Genomic DNA, 25,176 nt, shown 5'->3' on the forward strand with positions numbered 1-25,176 from the left:
ATACTTGTTTTGCCAATAGTCAAGAAAGTCAAAGCTATCCAGTATGTAGCTTTACGTGGATAAAAATTTTTGTTGATGTTTTTAAAAAATATAAATATGTGGCATTTCCCGTTACTTCAAAAATTGAGAACTAATATACAAATATATGTTGATTATAATATTATTTATTATCAAGTTAATATGAATAAACTGTAAAGGACATTTAGGCGATACACGGAGGTAAACGGCATAAGTGGTTAAGATTATTCTAAAAAGTGGATGTTGTCTCGATCTCTAATTGGTTTAATATACATATCTATAAATGATTGCAGCTACCTGTTCGAATTATATTCCTAACTTTACCATAAACATAAAAGTCCGTGGTAAAAATGATATGGTAGCCCGCATATATTCAACTTAAAGTCACGATAAAAGCGGTAGCATATTAAACAGCTACGATATCGGTAGTAATATCGAAATATATTTTTGTGCCCCCTGTTTTCAAGCAAAAAGTGACATCAGTATAATTTACCTCTAGCTCCCACATACTATGATATGTATATTGATTAGATGTTTGATATACATACATATGTATGTGCAGTTATATGATATAGTGGCCCGATATCGGCAGTTCCGACAAATGATCAGCTTCTTGGGGAGAAAATAACGGCTAATTTTCTATTTAAACAGATTTTACACTGACTATACCTCTGTATGCTTTCCCCACATGACACCAACCAACCCACCTAAATTCATATCCATATGGTCCGAATCCATCTAAGCAGCTTGAGCTTTTCTCCATGCAGTGTCTAGATACTCAGCTACCACAACAGCTATCCTTCCTAAGGGCACAAGTATATCCCCGGAATTTGATTTAGAAAAAACATTTTAAGTTTACATAGCTGCGTGAAGTTATCTTTATTTATGTTATGTATCGGGGATAATGAAACGACTTTATGTTTACCAGTATATGACTATTATACAAAGTAAAATGTAAATGCTTTAGGAATTGCAAAAGGGCGGTAAAGGAATTGGCTGTTTGAAGTTATCATATGTTTGTGTGTTGTTTTGTAATGTTTTTAAAATTTTTACTACCCTGACAATTGACATCTCGAAGGACATCATCGTGTGAAAAATACGCTAGTTGGTGCTCTGCAATATGCTAGTTGTAATAATATGGTAGTTGATTGTACACTGCAATGTTGGTTTTTTTCAACAAAATGACTTTAAGTCACCTCTTAATAGCTGAATTCCACAAACCAAAACCTTACGAAATCACAAAAGTCAAAGAAAGAAGCTTGCCGGAACCAAATTGAATTATGTTAAATAGTACAAGATATTTTGTAAAATATTGTATTTTATGCCCATAAAATTGAAGTTTGCCTTAGTAAAATTGTACAATATGTATATATATTTACCTGTAATTTGTTTTTGCATTTATGCCTATTGTATATAAGGTGCAATTCTCTGAATGAAGGTAATTTCCTTTTTGTATTCACATTTTACATATGTATATTTGTACACATGTTAACATACTTGCACTTGTATCGAAGTGTGTCGTTGGGAATGAATTATAATACAATACTTTTCCACCATTTGTTGTTGACTACTAGAAACACCAAAACGTACTATTTGTATAGTATTATGTGGATATTGTAGAAATTATGTAAATTTTCTATCTTGATTTCAACTAAACAAATTGTCATTGGCTTTAAACTTGTTCAATTTATTTCTGAATCGATTGTTCTAAAGCCGAGATGTGTACACAATCGAAATATGTATGTACGTACAGACGACTGCACATGCAGGGGAAAACACGATTCCCTTGGTTTGCTCAAAACATCACACTGACCGACTTTCACTTTCTTAAACAACATGTATTGTTTTTCCCCACTTAGTCGTTACGTACATCATTACATCATTAACAATTTCAATTATTTGTTAATTAGTTTACAATCTAACTAGGAGCAAAGCGTTTAGAACCGTTAGAGGGAATGTTGATACTGATTTCACACAGCGCGCCTTAATTTATGTTATACCAGTCAACTTGTGTTTGTGGGTATAACAGTTTTCCAGCATCCTAAAACTCTCTTAATAGCTCAAATTTGCTCTCCTGAGAGATACTATAAATTCTTCATTTGTATTTGCATGTGCACAGTGCGTTAATATCAGTAACTCATCTTAAAATATCGAAAATAAAATACGTTTTATACATTCATTTAAAAATCGCCTTTACAGTGTGAGGTACACATATGAGTATCCATTTTTCTCGAAGCTACTTTTTATGGTGTCGTCACGATATCTCAAGTTATAGTATAATAACATAATATTTTAATAAAATGTTTAAGCATCTGTGAAAAAGTCGGCCATTATTTTTGAGTGGCCGCCATTTAATGGAACTTTTGCCTGTTGCCTTATATGATAATGACATTTGTACTTATCAAGAATCAGACATTGGTTTATTTTTCAAATAATCACAAGGGTAGAAATCGTGGCGAAAAGTACGTGGCCTTCTTAAAATATTAATTGCTTTTTTATCGATGGCCAAAAATCGTTCAAATTCAAGCCACTATCTAGTCTAGTGTTATAAAAATTAGATAAGGAATGGAAATTATGTATAGATGTATATGAATTTGTTTAAAAGAGTATTTTTAATAGTCCAGCCGATATTTCATTAAATACGTACACTCGGCACAAAAAGTCTGCGTACACTCTAAAATCTTATTTTCTTTTGTTAAAAAATAAGTTTTATGTACTAAATTTTAGAGCATAATCATATTAAGTGCTTTATTACTAATTTATTGCATAATACCATAGCATTGTAAGCAATGAAAATCTGACGCTACATGTAGTAAAATGGGACTTTCCTCCGCAATAGCCAAATGTAAGTGTCGGAAAGTTATAGTTTTACTTGTTTTCGTAAAAGTATAAATTTTAAAAGATTTCTGACACTGCACTCCATAAGGAGATATTGATGCATACTGTAAAGAACGGTGGTGATGAAGCAATGCATAGCTAGTAACTGTGTGGGCCAAATGGAATTTATAGAGTTCTCCAACAAATATGCATACCTTAATAATTAATTTAAACATAAATTTGAAGCAAAGAGCGGCAGAATTTGGTCTTGGAAGAGACTCCTATTTTCTACAGGGTGACGACTCGAAGCCTAAGGCAGACATAGTTAAGTTTTAGGTACTCTACAACGTTCCCAAACAGCTTCAAACACCACCAGAATCCCTAGATAGTCCCTATGAGATTCTACTGGTACGGAAAATCCGCTAACGCACAATTACCTCAAAAGAGCGGAAATTTTAAAACATTGGTTATATCCGACTTCCTATTAAATTTTAAGAATAATAACTTTAGTCGACTTATTTACCTTGTACGCAGAATTTTTCTAATGGATTTTTTATTCGTCCGTATGTTCTACTTTGTTTATATGTTACTGTCGGCTATTTCATCAGTTGTATTTTCATAAAACTACATATTTAATGTCTATAAAATTATTTTTTCCTACAATTTATTTTTGTTTATACTTTGTACGCAGACTTTTTCTGCCCAGTGTATGTTAATTCAACTTTACTCATCTTCAAAGTAAAGATAAGTTACAACATGAATAAATGTAGTTATAAAATCAATACAATAGTCTCCGGCGGGAAATTTAAATGGCAGATAAAAGCCCCGGTCCTTATCTATAGAAGCGTTAAGATAAATAAAAGTTTCCTATTAAGTAAACAAAGGATTAGGCAATACGAATATAACTGTACTCGCGCAAGAGCTAACTGTAATCGAATATTTCGTGTGCATATTTGAGTAGTTTTCAACTAAACCAAATAAAATCACACTAATCCACAGTTATATCAATGACAAAACGGACGTTTCACATAAGATTTCACGCGCAACTACAAAAAATATAAGCATCTGAAAAACGTTACACAAGGGTTTCCATTACATACATACATTATCTTGATTAATCGGGTTCTCCTTAAAGTAACACAACGTCTGTACTTTATTTCACTGACCATGTCTAATATATTACATTCCTCCAGAGAAACCAAATTTGGATGCGAAGTTTTGCAGTAAATTTTTTTCAGTTTAACAAAACTTTGCACTTGGCTATTATTGATACCACCATTAGACGTTGCTACAAAAAGAAAAGTTAATCCCAAGTCTCTAACTTCTCCAATCAATGCTAAATGTTGAACTAAATCCTAATTACAAATGAAAATTGTTAAAATAAGAATTTTTTGTACTAATGTTAATCGATAAAAAAATCTGCCTATTAATTTACAATACGATGCAAGAAAATGGGCAATAATAATAAGCAAATTCATATAACTACGAAATATTTTTTGGAGTAAACATAAGATATATTCCGAATGAAAGTATTTGAAGTTTGGTATGTTTATATATAAATGTATTAAAACCGCTATTTATAAAATTGTAATTTTATTAGTAAAATACTTCTCATGTTTTTGACATTATAAATTAAATATAAAATTAAATTTTGCCATTGCTTTCATAATTCTTCTTTCTGTACTGTATGTAAAAACACTGCATTTATTGGTAAATGATACTTATAAAATGAAACAAGCTTAATCAAATATGTTCACACGGAATATTTTTAGTTTTTTCCCAATACTTGAGCATGTCTCACAAGTGAACGCGTATCCAGGTGTTTGTAGATATCGAAAATATATTTTGGCGGGCGCAGATATATATAAAGTCAATACTTCCAGAAATTTGGGTTTTGGGCCATCCGTCTCTGGAAATTTGTGTACCAATTCTGTAACGTCGAGAGAGGTACAAGTGTTTCACTACTCATTGGGGAGATTTGTTGTGGAGACATCGTAAAACTGGACGCATAGTTGAAAAAATTCTCTAGCATCTTTTGACTGAACTGAAGATTTGCATTTGCATTTTGCTGTGAAAGATGAGATCATATTCTTATATTTTATGACACATGCTTATTTCCTCTAAATTAACTAATTGTTTTAATGATAATTCTTCACTTACCACCGCAGGTGTCAACTGAGAAATTGTAAGTTCTGGCTCAACGGATATACCTATTTGCGCTGTGTGGGAGATCTCTTGTGCTCCAAAAATCATTCCATGCTCCGCCGCTTCCAATTCGTGACTTTTCTTCAGCTGGGATATTTTAAATATCGCTGACGGCTTGGCGTTGGAAATGTGACCCAGGTATTGCCATGTGGGAGCTGAATTTGCGTCCGGCCAGCTGAAGTAAACCGCAGCTGCTGTTCCTTCAGGAAGTGCTGTCAACCCAGTTAAAAATACTACAATATAATTTACATGATCTATGTCTGGCACATTTATTACGACTTTATTTTCATCTACCGGCGTGAAGTCAGTTTGCGGCTATGGTAAAAAATAAATATGTACATATGTATGTACAATGTACGTAGAAATGTAATTACACAGAACCTGCTTTACTATCGTGTTGAGTGATCGAGATTACTCACCAAACGCCCAGAAATTATTAATCCAAACATTATTATAAGATTAAAGGTTAAAGTAATTTGAAGATTTCTAGAACAATTGATAAAATAATGCGTGAACGGCACTTCCCTCTACACTACTCTAGACGCGTAAATAACATGTAGTCAGCTGTTCTCATAGTACGTTTGCCGCACGTTGCGAACCTGGGAACAGTGTGTACACTTCCAACATATACTATTTGATAAACTATTGAACCCTTTTTAAAATTTTTATAGTATCTACTGCAAAATGCTGATATATGTACCATATGTACCATATATTATACTTTGTAGGGGAAATGTTTATTTATACATATATATAAATTAAAATTTTGCTTTATTAATACCAACGTTAAAATTATGGTTGAATCTATTTATCCGGTTGAGTAAGTGATTTTTTCAACTCAAAAGTTTTATGGAAAAACCTGGTCGGTCCAACATTGAGATGTCCATAGTTCTTTTGCGTTGAACTCCTTTTTGCATCATCCCTGAAGTAATTTAGAAAAATGCTGTCAACTTGATAGTCCTTGGCCAGATAAAGATATAAATAAGTATATAAACCAGTTTGAAATAATAATAAAATTTTCAATTAAAACTAATTGGTAACAGTATGACATTTTTAGTGATAGTTTCTTACAAATGGTCAATTTATTATATATAAACAATTTATTAAAATAATTTAAAATAACAAAATATATTTTTTTGAACGAATTCTAATTTTATGATTGCAGACATAATGGTACTTACCATATCCGCATTAATAGTTACTCCGTAAAATTATTGCTTTGTACTAAACTTATTTCATAACAAGTAAGTAAGGGCTAAGTTACCGAGCATTTCATACTTTTGCAACTTACCAGGATCAAAGCCGGGAAAATACCTTCAGGTGTTGGCAAAACTTTAGTTTAAAAATATTGCGAATTTTTATAACATATCTTATAGATTGACCGATAATTTCGATAAAAAGTTGAATAGTTTTGCCTTGATATGCTTGAATAGTTTTGGTCCGATTTGGACAATTTCTGGGCATAAAGTGGTCAACCTTATAGCCACTATTCGTGCAAAGTTTTATCAGGATACATTGATTGGTTCTTTAATTGTATACTGAAAAGTGAAAGAAACAGATGGAATTTAAAACTGTGTTATATGGAAAGTAGGCGTGGTTTTTGTCTGATTTCGCCCATTTTGAAACTGTAAAGAAGGAATGTATACCAGAATAATATTACCAACCAAATTTGAGTTTTCACAGTTATTGCCTCCTACAAAGCCCTCTCGTACCATGGCTGGGGCATTCATTTTTAGATTTTTCGCACTTTTAGTAGTTTTTAACAAAACTATTATATGGGGTGAGGCCGAGGGCGGAATTATAATCCATTTTCGTATTGTCGGTAGGAGTTCTTGAAGAACATTTTTTTCTTGTTTTTAGCCCACAGGTGCCCCTCGCTACTGCAATCCTCTGTACCAAATTACAGTTTTATATCTTAATTTAGTGCTTAGTTATGGCAGTTTATATGTTGTCGTTCAATGACGTTTTGTGGGCGCGGTAGTGGTCCAATTACGCCTTTTTTGCTAAGGAACACATGTACAAAGGTTCATTAGGATATCTAAACTTTTACTCAAGTTACGGCTTGCACAGACAGACGGATGGACGAACATACAGTCAACCTGATTTAAACTTATCCTGATCAGTTATATATATGTATACATATAACCCGATATCTATCTATTCCTCTGGGTTCCACCACAGGATTGTCAAAAATTTCTCAATAAATTTGGCTACTTATCTATTATAAGAACTAGAAATAATATGTATTAAATTTCATTCGGATATCTCAAAATCTGACGAAAAAAATTGTATAATCTCCAAAATTAAACTGCACTTAAAAAATCGCTGGCTCGAAATCGTTTTAAGACCCATATTCTCTTAGGCAAAGTTGTTTCGAATGATTCGTAGCACATTTCTCGTATGCGCGATTTAAAAAACAAAAAATCGACCCGCTCTAATGGACAATATATACATCTCGCGGAATTCAAAATCAAGCGCTCGTAGTTATATCCCCGATTTAATTACTTGAATCAACTACCAACAATAAAATAAAACAATATTTGTTTTGCTTTCACATAACAATTGTTTGAAACACAAAACAACAAAAAAATTTTTTCAATATCTGTATGTCCATTCTCTGGTGCAACGGAACTGAAATAAAGTTGATTTGATTTTATAATATATTAAACGAGTACGCCATAATAAGTTGTTTATGCAAATGGATGGAATTAGACCATTGGCATCCCAAAAAATGGTATATACATACATATACCTATGTTTTGAATGGTAGGCATAGCCCGTGTTCCTATAGGGTACTATTTTATCTTATATTATGCTGACAAATTGTCTAATTTAAGAAAATTTTATTTCTAACACAAAGCCTCTCCTCCTTCATATACCTAACAACATTTTAACTTAGTATTCGTGATGGCCCAAAAGATATTGAGTAATAACGTTAATATTCGTGAATGTGCACACAAATGCTATTAAATATAAAGAAATTTGCACATATTGTTATAGAGTATTTATATAGTTATCAGTCGCTTAATATCAAAACTCACAAGCACAGTTACTTGAGTTTGCGATTTTAATAAGCTTTAAAATAATTAACTATCAAATATAATATATGTTCAATATATTATTTCTTTCCAGCAGTTGGCGGCTCTTCCTTGTTTGTTGGTGGTTTTATTTGAGGTGCATTTTCAGTTCGCGTTTTCTGGACTGGCTCGGCTTTAGTATTGAGTGGCTTATTTACTGTTTCGGATTTGACCACACCTTTAGAAACTATTACTGGAGTGGGGAATAGTTCCTTCTCAAGTTCAGGCATTTTACCAAATATTTCCGTTAGAAATCGCAAAATCTCTTTATTATGAGTGGTTTTGTTGCCCACACTGGGGGCCGCTAGGCCACATCTTCCAATATATTGTATACATTGGCTGTTATTAAAAGTAAAGTAAGAGTAGTGATTGAAATAGAAAATAAAATAGAAAGCAAAACTAAAACAACTAAAAAGTGTAGATGACTACGTATGTATGTATGTGTAATACGTACATATGAAAATTGTAATATTTACAATATGCATATATAGGTATAATTGTTTTTTAGCCAAACAAATACTTAAAAAAAAGATTAAGATTAATATATATGTATAATATTTACGGGATTGATTGACAGCTGCCAATGAGCAGAAACAACACAAATAACCAATTCCCAAGACAGCCGGTTCTAAGTTACCGGAATTGATCCACAAGTTATGTGGCCCCATGCTCCCAATGCACCACTGCGACACCAGTCTCAATGGCTGTGCAAATCGTACTATGTTCGCGCACTGCGCCGCCACTCCAGTCGAGTGGCCAACAAAAGACCTCTACGGTCGTAAAGAGTTGAAACAGGCAGTGACACTCCCAGTCTGTCTATAATTATCTCGATCGAGAAACCCCTCCCGACTTTATTTCTGTAGACAACCGAACCTTCGTTAACTTTAATAAAGCCAACTGAATCGGCTTCACAGAATTTATTGAGAGCACCTCACCACACTACCAATTTCTACGGATGTCATCGATGACGAGCGTCAATTTCGCATTGTGATCGCTGCTGCTACCAATCGATTTATCTCGGCTGGAAGAATTGCGGAGCTCCGACCCAATTTCCCAGCCGAAACAGCTGTTTTAGCTAACGAGCGCGACACCTTACGTCATGCGGATCCGCGAATAAGGGATCTGAATTTGGAGATTCGGCACATGGTAAACAATCATAAGCGGATAACATGACGACCGGGTTGAAATTCAATTTGATGGCCATGCCTCCTCGAAACTGAAAAAGTGCGCGAGCTATTTTAATCGGCACTTTACACTACACCCTTCGACAGGCAAGGCCAAATGATTTGTTACCCGACGTCTGCACAAAATACCAAAAGACCGCGCGCCACTTACTTTCTTCGATGAGGAGGTTCAAAGTGTCATCAACAAGCCTTAATCATTCAAGTCCATTGGCCCAGATGGAATCAAAATGCTGATGCTAAAGTATCTAGGTTTCCTCAACCTGTCACTGACCACTCTTCAAATAACCGATGTGTGGAAAGACGGAATAGTAGTATCATTACTAAAACCTGGGAAACTCGCCAACAAAGGGAGTCTTATCGCCCGATAACTCTCCTTTCCCCAGTAGTGAAGACGCCTGAGGCCTTGCTACTCCAGACATTCACTCATCACCTGAGCCTAGCAGACCACCAGCATGGCTTTTGAAAAGTGCACATGACTACCATAGCACTTTGCGTCATAAACGCTGAGATAATTTATGGACTAAGCCAAAAACCACCCTATGAGAGACCGATCCTCATAGCGTTGGACTTGTCAAAAGCTTTACTCACAGTCAATCACACATCGCTACATCGCTAGAAGACATTGAATAATCTACGCTCCCTCCAGGATTTAAGAGGTGGACTATGATCTACCTGAGCAATCGTTAATCATGCGCACTGTTTCGAGGTTAAAATTCCAAACTAAGAAGAATTAAACAGGTGGTTCCGCAGGGTGGTATCGAAACTCCCCCAGCCACCAGAGGGAATCTCCATCACCTTGTACGCTGATGATTGCACGATATTAACGTCGGGCAATAGAATCGATGTCATGTGCCCAAAAGCATACGGCTATCTCTCCGACCTTTCTCGCTTCTTCTCTGCAAGGAGCTTAACACTCTTCCCACAAAATCCACAGCGACCATATTCACTAACTGGACGAAGAAGTACAGACTGGATCTCAACATTACAGACGGTGGCTTACCAATTCCGACGGTTAATAACCCTAAGAACTTCGGTGTAACATTTGACAGCCTGTGCTCCTTCACTCCTCATACGACCGCGATAATTGCCAAAGTACAGAGCCGCAACAAAATCCTCAAGTCGCTTGCCGCTCATGGGGAAAAGACAGGGAAACGTTGTTGGCAACATACAATGCAATCGGCTAACCGGTCTTGAACGACGCCGGACCGTTATAGTCGCCTGGATGTAGTGAAACGCAGATAAAGAAGCTTAGGCATGCCAGAACACTGCACTCCAAACTATCACGGGATGCCTCTTGATGTCTCCGGGCAAACACTTACACAACGAGGCCCGTATGCTTCCGGTTAAGGAACACAACAAACTCCTCTCCAAACAGCTTCTGCTGGGATGTTTTCGCAAAAACCACCCCTGCAGTCGTCTGCTTGAAGCGGAACCGTTACCTTGGAACAACAAGAGGTCCTCCCTTGACTACGTCGGCCACATTGAACAGTACACCGACCAGACTTCGGACGCAACAACACAACAACAGCACAAACAACTTGAAAACTATTATTATATCATTTTGAGTATTATACAATAGTTGGACCAATTAGATTATAGTATTTTAATCTTGCAGCAAATTGACACCAAAAAAGGTATGTATGAAAATACTGCTGTAAAACAAAAGGCGCCCATCGTAGCTTAGTTGAGGTAGCTTGGATGCTGAACACACCAAACAATTATTCTTAATACGCCTAAAATCCATTACGAAAAATTGGAAAAATACTAAGCAATGCGTGGTACAATAGCAAAATAGAAAATAATATATCATCATCATCAATAATGACGCAATTGGAAAGTATTCTCGTTGAAATAGGTTGTGAGGAGGCATGGGAGCATACCATATTCATTAATTGGTTAAAGAACAAATATCACAAACATAACAACAATAAAAAAAAGAACACAACCAACTAACATGTCCACACGAGTTTGATGACGATGTATTGGCAATAGAAGCGGCTAAAAATATCATCTACTCGGGGCAGTCAAAAAATGGCGACGAACCACCACCACATTTCGGCATACATACTTGTATTCAAAATTCAAGATCAAAATCGAGTACGCAATATTCTCATAAAAATATGAATAATTTGCACAAGCAAAACAAAAACATGAGAAGAGTAAAAGTAACAAAAAATGTTTCTAGGGAATACGCCGTCGTTAAAGAGAACTATAGGTGCAAGAAAGGAAATAGAGCAAAAAATTTATGTCGTATTCATTAATGAAATAAACAGATTTAATAAGCTCTCGGTTACTAATTTTGTACAGAAGCATTTAGCCGAAACATTTCACTAACTCAGAAGTGCGCGATCTGTCTTTGAATGAGGATCTTATTGTAAATGGCTGCGTCGCGGACGAACTGAATAATACGCGTTTTAATCTCAAATCTGTTGTACTTTCCGCTCAGGAAATGTCCATTTTAAATGTAGATACATAGTTGCCGACTGAATTGACTTCGTCGATTGTTACGAACAAATACCCTCATCCAAACACGGAGCAGTGCATGTGTATAATGGGTCGCAATATATAAAAGCTGAAAACATTTTCGTGGTTGTATATAGTGACGTTAGTGATATTCTCCTGATAAATGGAGCAGTGCAGAAATCTTTAACTAAATCACAACATTTGATTGAAGCTAATTATTTAGTTGAAGATGCTACCATTGCAATGACCCTAACAAAAGTTGAGGAACAAACAAAAAAATCTACTGATAGTGCTTCATATCAGTTGGATCTGAATTTGAACTCATTTTACAATCAAGGATTCTCCAATGAAATGAAATTCAAAATGAATGATAGTACCAATAATAAGACGAATGTTATGATGAGAACATTAGACGGTAAAACTCAAGATGAAAATGAGCTAAAGCCGATGGCCGTGCCAATCGGTAGTGGCGTTTTATCGGCAGCGGTGGATATATCGAAATTGGCCAATTTCGGGAAGCCACGACGAGAAAGTAGTTCGTTAAACCTTTCTCGGTCTTGCGTATCTCTTGATGCACATAGTTCAGTGTTACCTTCACGTACAATTCTTCGGCGGCAGAGGCGCTTACAATCCCAGGATACAGAAGACAAGCAAGAGGATTCAATCGATAGGTTGAATCGTTTGCGAGCCCGAATATCGGGAGCACTAAGTGAAGTGAAGGGGGTATTAAAGCATTATAGCACCGATGATGGTGTCGAAACCGAACAACCAAAAAGTAAAACTGACGATGCCTTAGTAAAATCCGAGACTCATCCAACTGTAACCCCAATGTTAACTACAAAAAATGATGCTCCTGTGAGCTTTCGTTTCGTTAAAAGAGTAAGACGACGGAGCACCTTTAGTGAAGATGATGTCGGTGAAGTTAAAAAAGAAATAGTGAAAGATGTTACAGAATATATACATAATGATGAAACTCATAGTTGCTTACTTTCAAAAAAAGATGAAGTATTAGAATCAGATGTAATACATATAAGAGCTGCAGCTTCTTTAATTCGTCCAGAGATTATACTTCAAAATGACGATAAATCAAATGAAAAATCTGATTTCGCAAGACTTTTATATGTTAATAATGTGAAACAATGTTCTTCTAAAAATATTGGAGATTACACTAATAAATCAAAACATAAAAATCAATTTGAAACTAGTCGTACCGGTACCAATGATAACGATAAAGGAGATCCTGCTTATTTGAATACGTTGGAGCAAAATAGTAATAATGCATATCCAATCGATAAAAAGTTAAAAAATTTTGATTTCGATGAAAACCAAATACCAGTAAAAGAAATTGAAAATCATCTAAAAAGTTTTGTAAAATCAAAATCTGTTACTCGTCGTGCCTCAATTGCTGCTGTTGAAAGTTCCCGTATTGATCAACCAATTAAGCAAGCCATTCCTATTGCAGTTAATATAGAAAGAAGACCTTCTGATTCTGAGACGGTGATCAAAAGAAAATTAAAAACTGCTGGCAACTTTACATTAAATGTAAAAGAAAAGGTTACCAAAATGAAGCGTTTGCCCGTGAAAAATAAAACCGGTGAAATAATGAAGAATGAAAAGACTCTAGAGATAAATCAGTACAATAAAAGTTCTGAAGAAACTTCTTCAAACTCCACAGAGGAAGCCGCAGTTGTGAAAGCAACAACTAATGTGTCTGTGCCAGACAACTTAAATACATTGTCTACACAATTAGCTATTACAATCGCAATAGATGACACATCAATAAGTGCCGAAAGGCCAGACGACATGAAAAGCGAGGCAATGCAGCCACTATCAATGACAACAAACAACTCGTGGCCGACAACGAATTTCGTCGATGGGGACGGTGTAATGGTGACCGCGTTAGTAAATTCATTGCAGACTGTCGAAGCAAGTAGTCATACAAAACACGTAGAGACGCAATCGTCAAATGCTCTAATTGAAAGTGTAAAAGTGGTTAAACCCGTAATTGAAAAAGTGGAGAAGCACAGCATAGATGATATTCAAATAGAAATTGAGACAACACCAACCTATTATGCAGATACTCAACAACAGTCTAGAGCTGATGGTAATTTACAAGTAGTCAAAAATTTAAAGCTATTGGAATGTGTAGATCATTTTAAGGATACTGAACAACTAAAAGTAAAAACTGAAGAGACAGATTCTATTTTCAGTGGTATCAATAAATTTCAAAACTCAGAATCATCGCCAACGGTCAATATTCCAATTAGCGATAAAATGCCAGAGTTAAAAGTAACTCCTATACCATTTAAGCCGCTGCATGTTTTTGCAGACAACAATGCTGATAAAATAAATAGTCCTACAACGAACCCAACAGTCAATCAAATGATTTGTAATATCTCAGTAGATGAATCCCCTGAAATAACGAAAATGAATAACAGTTCAAGCACAAAAATTGAAGAGTCTGAAAAAGTCGAAATAAGTGACAATCAGCTTTCGGGTGGCATTTTAATTGAGAATCCATCATATGCAGGTGAAGAAAATACTTTAAGTAACGCCATTTCAATTACAGCAGAGTGTGCTTTTGAGGAGGCTGTTGCTCCACTACAACTCAAAAAGTCACGAAAAGTAAAAAAGAAGGTAATAATAAAACGACAGCACCGAAAACTGTCGGTGAGTGAGAACACTTTCTTCAAAGATACCGAGCAACCAGATATTTTACCAGCCGCTACTGAAACTTTAGAAAAAACAATAGCCTATGTAACAGATGATGAGGACGACATCGCACTTCATGAAGTGAAACCCGTCATGCCCATAAAATCTTGCATGAAGGCACGCGAATTTCAAGTGGGTGATTGGGTGATGTATGGAGAGCGTTTTCGTAAAACTCAAATTCGTTGGAAGAGAGGTCAAATTTCTGAGCGCATTACAAGTATTTCTTATAAAATTAATATCGATGACAAAGAAGTTTCGGCTCATATTAGCTACATTAAAAAGTATACTGGCCGACGGGTGAATTTCGGTGGCAAAGAATATCTGGAAATCGATTATGAGCAGATAGCGGAAGAAGAGCGTCGGGCGCATTCTTATAGTATTTGGAACATGGTTTAAAGGTCAGGAACCAGAAGTCATTCATACATATTGTAGAACCAAACTATTATATAATCGTTGAGACCAAAGACTCCTTACGGACGGATATGTATATACTGTAAAAATCTTGTATATATTATTGCAGAAGAGAAATGATATCACCTTTCCGTTTTAATTTGTATTTCTAACGCATTCAATTTACGTTAGTGCTTATTGCCAAATCGTTTTGTAAATAGTCTTGTTTTTATTTCGCATAAATTTAATTTAGATTGTAGAATATATTTTGTTGTTCATTTAATATTACAATGCGATTATTCATTCATCAATGTAAATAGTACGTATTAGTAGGACTTTACAAGTAATGGATATGCGTGCACACAAAGGCCGAAAATAAAATAATCTCTATTGGATGAGAAATGTAGTATAGTAAAAACCGTAATTTTTTCAGCTTCAAAAACAAAAAAAATTCTTGTAAATATTAAAGTCTGAATTTATGTAAATAAAATATATTTCAAACAAACAACACTTTGCCCTTTTGCTTATGTCTTTTATCTGCTTCACAGTATAGTCTGTATACCATATGTATGTAGCATTCCATTCTCGGATCACTGCGACCTGCAAAAGTTTTGAAAAATGTAAATGTAATCTGATAAATTTAGTTTATCTGTAACCCATGAAATCATATTTAAATAACACATGCAAAGTGCGATTTATAACAAGAAAATACTCAGATGAATGAAATCAAATGAATATGTATTTATGTACGCGGTCAACATACCGCCGACCATGGCCCCAAATCAGAACTATATTTGGCGGACACTGTGCTGCGTGGCAGCCGTTGGGTGCGAGCGGTAAAACGGTGAAAATTGAACTAGCAGTGCAAATCGGCACAAGTGGTCAAGTTCGAAATTACTTTTAGCTAAAAATATATATTCACTCTTACAATGAGAGCCGAACAACTTTGTACATATACATATATGCAATTCATTTGATATATTATATGAAAATAAATTTACAATTGTCTCGATTCACGATAGTCATTTACTATTTTTTTTAATTCGCAAACATATATACTTAATATGAATACATGCATACATGTTCGTCATATGCCAATTTTCTTCAATAACATTTGAAGTTACTTTTTGTTTAATACCATCATCAATATACAAGGTTTGCTCAAAGGAAAAGGTGAATTTTGAATTTTGTAAAAAGTACTTATTTATTCATCAATATCTCTTTTGTCCCCTTTAAAGTAATCCTCCTCAGACATAATACACTTGTGACAAAACGCTTTCTGTTTATTGGTTTCTTCAGTTGTGGGAATAGGAAAAAGTCGCAGGGAGCCAAATCTGCTGCCGTGGTTGAAGCATGATTACGGTTTTGTTTTTGACCAAAAAATCACGATTAATGCGAAATTGGTTTTGCTCAAAATTTAGAATTACGGAACAAGCTTCGCTGCCACATGTTTTATGCCCAAAACATTGTCTGTAACTTCGCTAATAGACAATTCGACGATTTTCAAGAACAATTTCTTTCACTGTTCCTATGTTTTCTTCGCTTGTTGACGTGGTCGCACCTCCAGAATGCTCATCGTCATCAAAATCTTCTCGGCCTTCTGTAGATCGCTTGTACCACTTATAAACACTATTTTGAGACAAAGTGGACTCACCGAATGCCACAGTCAACATTTCAAGTGCCTTGGAGCCCTTTATTCCATTTTTTAAAGGTCAAAAATCGAAGAGCATACAAAAACGTAACTAACCTTTTCTGTTGTCAAAAACAAACTACTAATCGAAATTTGCTCCTAATGCAAGCACATGATAAACATATGTGTCCGATTATAAAAAAAAAAAAAAAATATCGATAATCGAATGTAGACAGCCCGCGAAAAATCAAAATTCACCTTTTCCTTTGAACACACCTCGTATATGAAAGTATGTACCTACTCTGTTCGAAATGTACATATGCATGTATGTATGTATGTTTATATCATTGGTGCTTACACTTCACCAAAAAGATTCTCTTTTGTAGTATGCCCATTAATGTTTTGCTATAAATATGTTAGTAGAGGGATAATAAAAGTGTTAATAGGAGATGTTTTTCGTGTCGGCCGGTCCTACGTTCGAATCTACTTGTATGGTAGCAAGCACTATTATACCATTGTAGGAAGGTCCCTGAAACGCATTAAACTAATTCGACCCCATTGTACTAACTACTAATATATGTCGGCTTTCTTTGAAAACATTGCATGGATTTTCTATATTTCCGAATTGGATTGGCATGGTATTTGCGGAAACTTTACCGTTGGTTATTACATATGTACATATGTATATACCAATGATGATCACAGCCCAATAGGGTAGTAACTTTCGTGAATAAGGTCCATATGGAAACGTTTGCAGACATTGAGTTGAGTACAGTTAATCAAGGGTGCTGTAGAATCTGATAGTTGTCGGAATCGATAAAAAAATGTAGTAGGTGTCATGAATTCAGATATTAGTGGTTTGACGTTCGAAACAGAAATTGTATCGGTTTTGGGTGTCACGGAAACCAATTTTATCGGTTTTGTTATCAGAAACAAAGCAACAGAATAGTCGCTGACAGATTTGAAATGTAAGTTAAGAAATTAATTTATATTATTGATACAATTTAATTTAACTTTATTTCTATAGGGGAAAACATAAGAATAAAACACAAAATGTCATAATTATTGAGTTTATGGAAAAAATACAGATATTTTAACAGGATTTACCAAACGTAATAAACGTAATTTAACACCCACATGCGTCGTTATTCAGTCGTTAATGTAAATCTGCAAAGTAAGCAAGTAGATACATATGTACAAGCATACAAGTAAATGAAAGCTAAATTTCACTTATGATTCCCCTGGAGCATTAAGTGCTGGGATCTGTTAATAGTTTTCTTTTAATTTTTTCATTGCTTTCTTCTTCCAATATTTTCATTTGCAAGTTTTGTCACATTAGTAAACATCTGATTCGAATATTGGTTTTGCGTATGTTCGAAAATCCGATCAGATTCTGTAACACCATTGAAAATCAGAATTGGTTTGCAATTCTGACAACTAAGTAAATCTGTCTTTGGTTTTCAAAACGCCCCTGAATAAGTTTTTTCCTAAGTAGAAGCTACTGAGAATATTTATGATATTATCGTTTTTTTCAGTGATTAACTGCCTTGGGTCTGCGGAAATTAAAATTAAGTCAATTCTTATTTGACTTCATCATACACAATTTTTTATATTTTATTATTATTATTTTATATAGAAGGAATATAAATAATAGAGAAAAGTAGATAGAAGATGTATGAAAAGCAATATGCATTCGATTGCACTCGAAAAAGAAGAAAATGGTAAACTTTTTAATGCGCGCGCTAAATCTTTAGGAACAAAACGTATATAATTCTAAAGTAATGCTGATCGTAACCTCATTTCACCTACGATATACCAATAAATATATCATGAAGTTTAGAATTCTTTGCTTTTTCTTGGGCGATTTACGTATGTACGTATTTTTAAGTTCTCTGGCTAGTAAAAATGATAGAGGAGAATTCGAAGATTGGAAATATTTTTCAACTAAACTATTTTACTACTTTTATATTCACAAGTATTCGCATAATGGCAATCTTTTTACGAGGACGTATTTGATTAATAATATTAATTTTTTTAAGTTCACTATATAATAAAACATGTAACCTTTATTTTAAAGATAAAATGTACAAACAGACGTTTACCACGTTGCTAGATAGAGATAAAAGTGGTCAACGTCTATCTACGACAATCTATGGTATATAAGAGTACGTAAGTATGTAAACATGTCTGTACGTATCAACGTATATATGTATCAAGTTAATTTGTCTACATTCATGAATTTTTAGTAATACACATGCTCTTGTACATGTACTAAGTGCATATACACTATTGAATATATGTATGTACATACATACATATATACACCTTGTATAAATATATATAAATAGACATATTGTTATAAAGCAAGTCTAATAGCAAACACTCGTGTCCTCTGTCGTTTACTTTTTCAAGAATGTTTTGTTGGATGAGGCACACATTTTTGGGATTTTTTTGAAAAAACAAAAAATAAAAAAATATAGGAATAATATACAAAAATTGGTGCCAAGTTTTGCGAAAAATGTATGTGAACCACTGAAAATTGGCACATTCGTGTATACAGTACTGATAAGAAAGAGCATTTAAAAGGTAATGCATATCAAACGAATACATAGCTCTATATTCAGCACAAGGAAGCTGCAAAAAAGTTGTAATTCTTCCTAATTGTATTTATTTTTTAAAATGTTCTAAATAATTTCACCACAAAATGCAGGCAAGTTAAAAACGGTAAGCTCGTTTGTATAATCTCAATTCATAGTTTTTCAAGCTGAAAAGCAGATTAACAGTAACAAAACTATCGGCTGATGTAACTTTACAAACGTTGTGTTGCAGATCTTATATAATATGTATCTAACTACAATATAATTCAGTAACCTTTCGAAATAGGGATGTTATTAAGGTTTTCCAACAATGCTAGCTTTTCATGCCATTTGGACCTAAGAGTATCAGCAGCTCAACGTTGTAAAGATAAAATGCAAAAGTCTTACATATATTCCAATCTAGTTCCCAGTCACTGAGGATGGAAAATTTTTTAAATAGTTCGAAACACAGCTGGGATGAATTTAACGGCTTAGAGTTGAGTCGCATGTTAATATAGCGTTACTCGCACAAAGGAAATTATAACAGTATATGAGTGTAGAGAATGTAGATTATGTTACATCTATTCATACTTTGATTTATATACTATACAAACTTACTTTACCGAAACATGTCCCCTATATTTCAATCAAATATCTCATATATTAAGCGATATACATACATAAACATATGGAATAAAGTCAACCGAAGATGGAAGTTGGCGTTTGTTGCACGATAATGCGCCGTCCCATCGATCGACGCTTGTGGCCGAGTATTTGATCAAAAATCACATTTTAACAATCAACCACTGCCCGTATTCACCTGATATGACACCGTGCGACTTCTACCATTTCGGAAAAATGCATTTGCCGATGAAAGGAAAGCGTTATGCAGACGTGGAGGCCATTCAAAAGGCTTGGCTGGCGGCCATAACGGGGCAACGAGCTAAAACACTCGTTCGACATGCTTTTGGACCGTGCAAAAGCCTGTAGTAAAACAGGAGACTATTTTGAATAAAATTAATTGATTTTGCCGATAAAACCATTTGTTCTGTTTTTTTTTTTAAGTCTTGTTTATTTTGGAACGCACCTTGTATTTGCAGATATTCATTTTTATATACATATGTAGATAAGGGCCGATACATGTTGGAGTTAATATTTCAGCAAAGTTTTGTTTCGATCTTGTTTCACCATCATTTGTGTTTGTATATTGAACTTGCCTTTCAATACATTACCAACGAATGATTGTGCCAAGATCAACATATTTAAATTTTTACTTAAATTATCGCTTGCACAGTCAGGCCGAATTATGTAACATTGATACATTTATTGTAGTATGACGAACTTTACCCATAAAAACATTTGAATCAAAAAATAAATTATAGGTTATTTCTATCTTCTTTGCTTGTTTTGCTCAATTTTCTTCCCTTTGTAATATCATTTTCCGTCAAACGCGAACCAAAAAAAGTAGCGTAACGAAATTGTCGTAATCTCTATTTCTAAAAGAGCATAAACAATTGCTAACGTGAATGATATATACTACATCACAAGAATAGAAAAAAAAGTCGTTTATATTACACAAAATATGGTATAGCACAATATAATATATTGCAATAATTAAAGAGGATAAGTCGCGCTGGTTCTAAACCAAAACGAGAACTACTACTTACATTGCGGTGGCGACGATGTTTCAAGAAATATTCCGTTGAACAAAAATTATACTACGCCCTTTAAAATGCCAATACCTACCTACCTTCTTAACTTATCGATCTTTCACTATAATCTATATTCTATAAGTTTTTGTCAGCAAGTATTATGATATCCATGCATCTCTACATAGTTTCATATTGTTTATTCCATATCATTATATAGACTTAATAACAATGTAACATAAAGAGTGATAAAATATTAAAATAAATAAAGTCGAGAAATCAAAACTGAAGGTAACTTTAAATTTTTAGGCACAATTATTTTCAAACTGAGCATAATAAAATCATAGAACATTTTAAGAATAAATGTATTAGGTATCTTTTTTACATACATATGTATTTATGAATACCGGGTTTTTGTACGCATGTACTTATAAACAGCAAAAGGAGATATTGTGTTATTTTTACAAACTCGCAAGCTAATTAAACTGAGATAATAATATTATAATAAAACAATTAAACGACAATAATAATTTGTTTAAAAGTGATCCCTCTGAAATCATATTTATACATAAGATATATATATGTGCAACAAAAAACTTTAAGCATAATTAATAATACACATATCCCTGATGTTTTGCTTCTTTGTTATTAATCTTATGTTACACAGAGTAAATATCGTTCTTTTTGTTTTTATCTCCCTGTAAAACATCTTCTTTCTCCTTTCGGAGACCTACTGATCTGCTTGCATTGTTTTCATATGCGTATTTTTAACATTTCTCAGTTTTACGAAGGTCGAGACAACTTCACAAGTTTATGACATTTACTAATGCACTTTTTTTTTAAATTAGCGGTTTATCTAATACATTTTCTATAAATATCGCAAGCAAAAATTAAAATTTTTTTTGGTCCAGTCTGGTAGTCTATGAAAAATAACATACGAGTATATATATTTATTAACAGTTTATTGATGTGGGTAAAAACCCGGGTTGGAGACGAGTTTTTCGTTGAAATATCTGTCTGTAGTTCTTGGCTTAGTCGTATGTCCGGCCCTATTTCGTTGCTTAGACAGTCGTAGCATCGTTGAGCAATGCATTCAGCTCACGAGTGTGTTGCACCTTAGATCCTGTAGCTGCTGAAGCACTGCATGGTCTTCCAATGTAGCTATAATAGCAATAAATAAAAGTTGGATAATTGCACAACCGTATATTGTGCAAAGGTTAAACGGGATTAAGGCAATGGTAATGAGGATACAAAGGAAATGGCAGGAAGGATAAAATCCAATAAATGTTTAGTTTTCAAATTTATGTATAAAATATATATAATAAATAAACGTTAATGATTCATGGCTCAATATCTTTATGTCGGTATGAGCATATTGAACAACTTAAAAACTATTTCCAAATAATTAATTGCCGTAATTTCCAAGTAAACAGTTCTGAATGACTATTTTCAATTTAAAGCTTAGATGAAATTGTACCAAATCAATTTTCAATAACATGAATTCTGAAATCAGTCTTGCTTACAAATGTATTATTCAATTTTTACATCTCGACATAAATATAGAGCATGAACCTAATAAGGAACTATATTATGGCTATGACATGTAGTTAAAATATTAATAAATGTATCTACTTTAAACATGCAAAAGTTTATATTATTGAATCAATAAAATAATGATTAAATTAACTGATTTAATATAATTGGAATTAATCCGTCATTCGAGATTTAAGTGAAATTACACCTAAATACGTTACATAGTGTTCTTTATAAAATGGAAATTTATGTTTTTTACGATTATGATTTGATTTGTGAGTAAAATGGCATCCCAATGGTTAATGGTCACTATATAAATTCTATAATGACTTCTCATAAATATATAGCTCTAAAGCGCGATTTTTTTTATAAATTTTATGCGTATGTCTGTTTAAAAATATTCATAAAAACATCGAATTGTCGCCGCTCATGACCACATTTCACATTTCTAAAGTAAGTTACTCGCTGCTCGGTAATACGAGTATGCTACGAATATGATACATTACATTAGATTATTTATTTGTTAAAATTATATTTAGTTTGGTAATGAATAGCAGTGCACATACACAAATATTGCAAAAACACAGATTAAGCAATAAAATGTAAAAAGATACAACGGACGCGTTTGCAATTTGGGGGACATTCGTTAAACAGAAACACGAAAACTAAATATTTGGGATTTAATGGTTGGTAACTTGAATGCATGAAGTACATTTGTATTAAAAATATATGAAATGGTAATAATATATTACAACATTGACAATATAATATATACACTAAGATAATTTCTAATCAACTTTTCTTTACATAAACGTTAATTTCAAAGCAGCACTTGGAAATTGAAAAGATCATTTTCGCTAAAATCATATAGAAACCTTATAAATTTTTACTAATTTCGCAGTTTCAAAATGAAAGTCGAGAGGTAAAATATTATCACAAGAAAAGTGAAATTATGCCATAAAATATTTTGCTAAACCGAAAGTAATAAATTATTTTATGTAAGTTTTGATAGGAGGCATTAGAATGTGGCACATATACCCACATGCTCTCAACATAGGCAGTTGTGCACATCTTGATAGTTATTGCGTCCTTTCCTCACCTAATTTTACGTCCAAAGTTGTATTTTGGCGAAATGTCCCGGATCCCAGCGGGCTTATTGAAATTGCCTTGCATGTCACGAACTTCACGCATATCGAAATAGTCGACTGGTTTCTGATCGCCTTCAGTGGCCGCAGCCTTTTCGTTGGCGAACACGCGACTCAACCACGGTTTCGATTTCGAATCGGAATCGGGAGCAAAAGAAGAGTCGGCACTTTGCCTTGTTGTCTGGTTAGAAGAGCTGTAACAATAATATACACACACAAAGGATGGAATTTGTTGCATTCGATTTTCAATACCTCGATTATAAAATTATTCCCCTCATTTTGCAGTGGTCATATTTAAGTCGCAAGTAAAGTACTTAGATAATATATATACGAACCTCTTGAAGAATTTTATACAGATAATTATTTAGTAGGAACATAACAAATATAAGTTTGGGGAAGTCAGTTCAAAATAAGCAGTGGAAAACAAATTTATTTACAGAAACACATTATTATACATAACAAAAAAACAAAAAAATTTAAACTGGAACATTTATGTAAGAGGAACAGGAATATAGGTAGCCACGAAAACATTCATATCATTTTCATCAAGAATTGTGGCATGAGATTCAACTTTATTCGAAGCAGCAATTTACTAATAATACAGAATTACGGAAGATATGATCATGAATTAATATATACCTATACAGTATTATTTTTTCTAATTTTATTCTAAGTATTGAAAAAACATTGGCTTTAAACTGCTTTTACTGAGAAAAAAATTACATAACTGACTAATACCAAAGCGAGAATCATAGGATATATTAGAACTATTTGTATGAATGCGTTTCGAAAATTTTGTGCTGAAAATGTGTGATTTTCAATGTCATATGGACGATCGGTGGAGCTTTTCCAAAATGATAATTATTGTTTAAACTTAAGATTTATTTGAGGATCTTATGCCTTTAAAGAAAAATAGATTGTACAGACAATATACATTACACAGACCTGTTCCATGATTCGATAATAAATGGTTCTATAAATAATGACATCTGAAATATAACATTTCCTAATATACAACTGTATTTTGAAAGTAAGGAGGAAAGGGGAAAATTGTTTGTCTCTATGTTAAGTTATATATATATATTGTATTCGACTTGTAGCAGAATAAACCACTAACTAGTTGTAGAGCAACAAACTAAATAGGTTGAATATCAATTGCTTTTTATTATTACAATTATAAACTATTAGGAACTATTTTGAAACTTGAAATTACTTTACAGCCAATTTTATGTTAACAAGGCACGAAAAAGTTATCAAGCTTGCCAGGCTGGTACTTCGTTACTCAGTAGAACGTTAGTCCATTAATTTTACAAAAACAAAATGCACGTAAAAAACTACCGAATAACCACTAACGAGTTAATAAAGTTGGTCTGAATACCCCTACCATTTTTTTCAATGACAAGTATTTGTTTGAATCATTTTCAAAATTAAACCGCAAGTACAATCTCTTGGATTGTTATACCGGCAATTACGTTTTCGCCTTTATTCGTAAATAATATTTTCACTGTATTAAAGAGTTTTTTATATAAGTAAAGGTATTATTTAATGTATATCATAGCCATATCAACGCATGACCGAATCTACTGTATGTATATAGATTACACATATTGATTATTACTAATGAACAATGCCTTCTTTCTTCTTGGACGCACTATGTGGAATCGGTAAGACTTCAAGTTCAATCATTTGGATTCTTATACCATTTTATACCTTATAAAGTTTTCATCTTTATTTGTATATAATACTTTCAAGTATTAAGGACCACGCGTGGTCTATT

At 33.6% G+C, this 25,176-nt stretch overlaps 4 protein-coding genes, 1 long non-coding RNA gene and 1 pseudogene across 21 annotated transcripts in view; 2 read left to right on the forward strand and 4 right to left on the reverse strand.

Moving 5' to 3' along the window:
• Positions 1 to 1,950, reverse strand: part of Rbfox1 (RNA-binding Fox protein 1) — a 101,296-nt gene extending 99,346 nt beyond the window's left edge. For 4 of the 7 annotated variants that reach the window (XM_036363771.2, XM_036363787.2, XM_036363788.2 and 1 more), the window contains exon 1: positions 1,398 to 1,950. The gene's annotated coding sequence lies outside the window, so the exon portion shown is untranslated. The remainder of the gene's footprint in view (positions 1 to 1,397) is intronic. The other 3 variants (XM_036363790.2, XM_036363789.2, XM_036363795.2) reach the window with 2 other exon arrangements.
• A 1,386-nt stretch (positions 1,951 to 3,336) lies between these two features.
• On the reverse strand, positions 3,337 to 4,502 carry LOC106619542 (uncharacterized; annotated as a pseudogene).
• On the reverse strand, positions 4,412 to 5,620 carry LOC106619546 (protein OPI10 homolog). The gene is made up of 3 exons (XM_014237678.3): positions 5,460 to 5,620; positions 4,996 to 5,355; positions 4,412 to 4,903 (listed from the first exon to the last, which is right to left on the reverse strand). The coding sequence occupies exons 1-3, from the start codon at positions 5,487 to 5,489 to the stop codon at positions 4,706 to 4,708; spliced, it is 588 nt and encodes a 195-aa protein (XP_014093153.1). The 5' UTR covers positions 5,490 to 5,620; the 3' UTR covers positions 4,412 to 4,705.
• Positions 5,621 to 8,029: 2,409 nt separating this feature from the next.
• LOC106619556 (oxoglutarate dehydrogenase Nc73EF) overlaps positions 8,030 to 25,176 on the reverse strand; it is a 28,145-nt gene continuing 10,998 nt past the window's right edge. For 6 of the 11 annotated variants that reach the window (XM_070111012.1, XM_014237691.3, XM_014237689.3 and 3 more), the window contains exons 13-14: positions 23,354 to 23,593; positions 20,883 to 21,882 (exon numbers count right to left, since the gene is read on the reverse strand). In XM_070111012.1, the coding sequence (XP_069967113.1) occupies positions 21,783 to 21,882; positions 23,354 to 23,593 (340 nt within the window). In that variant the 3' untranslated portion in view covers positions 20,883 to 21,782. Of the gene's footprint in view, positions 8,457 to 20,882; positions 21,883 to 23,353; positions 23,594 to 25,176 lie in introns of those variants that run through there. The other 5 variants (XM_036363767.2, XM_036363765.2, XM_070111017.1 and 2 more) reach the window with 2 other exon arrangements.
• Positions 11,880 to 15,374, forward strand: LOC106619557 (serine-rich adhesin for platelets). The gene has a single exon (XM_014237697.3). It carries the CDS (start codon positions 12,008 to 12,010, stop codon positions 14,870 to 14,872), a length of 2,865 nt encoding a protein of 954 aa, XP_014093172.2. The 5' UTR covers positions 11,880 to 12,007; the 3' UTR covers positions 14,873 to 15,374.
• On the forward strand, positions 16,072 to 20,114 carry LOC138857651 (uncharacterized). Its single transcript, XR_011396838.1, has 2 exons — positions 16,072 to 17,464; positions 17,524 to 20,114. It is a non-coding gene; the product is annotated as an uncharacterized lncRNA (long non-coding RNA).

This window comes from Bactrocera oleae, chromosome 6 (genome assembly GCF_042242935.1).
Source record: "Bactrocera oleae isolate idBacOlea1 chromosome 6, idBacOlea1, whole genome shotgun sequence".
NCBI lineage: Eukaryota > Metazoa > Arthropoda > Insecta > Diptera > Tephritidae > Bactrocera > Bactrocera oleae.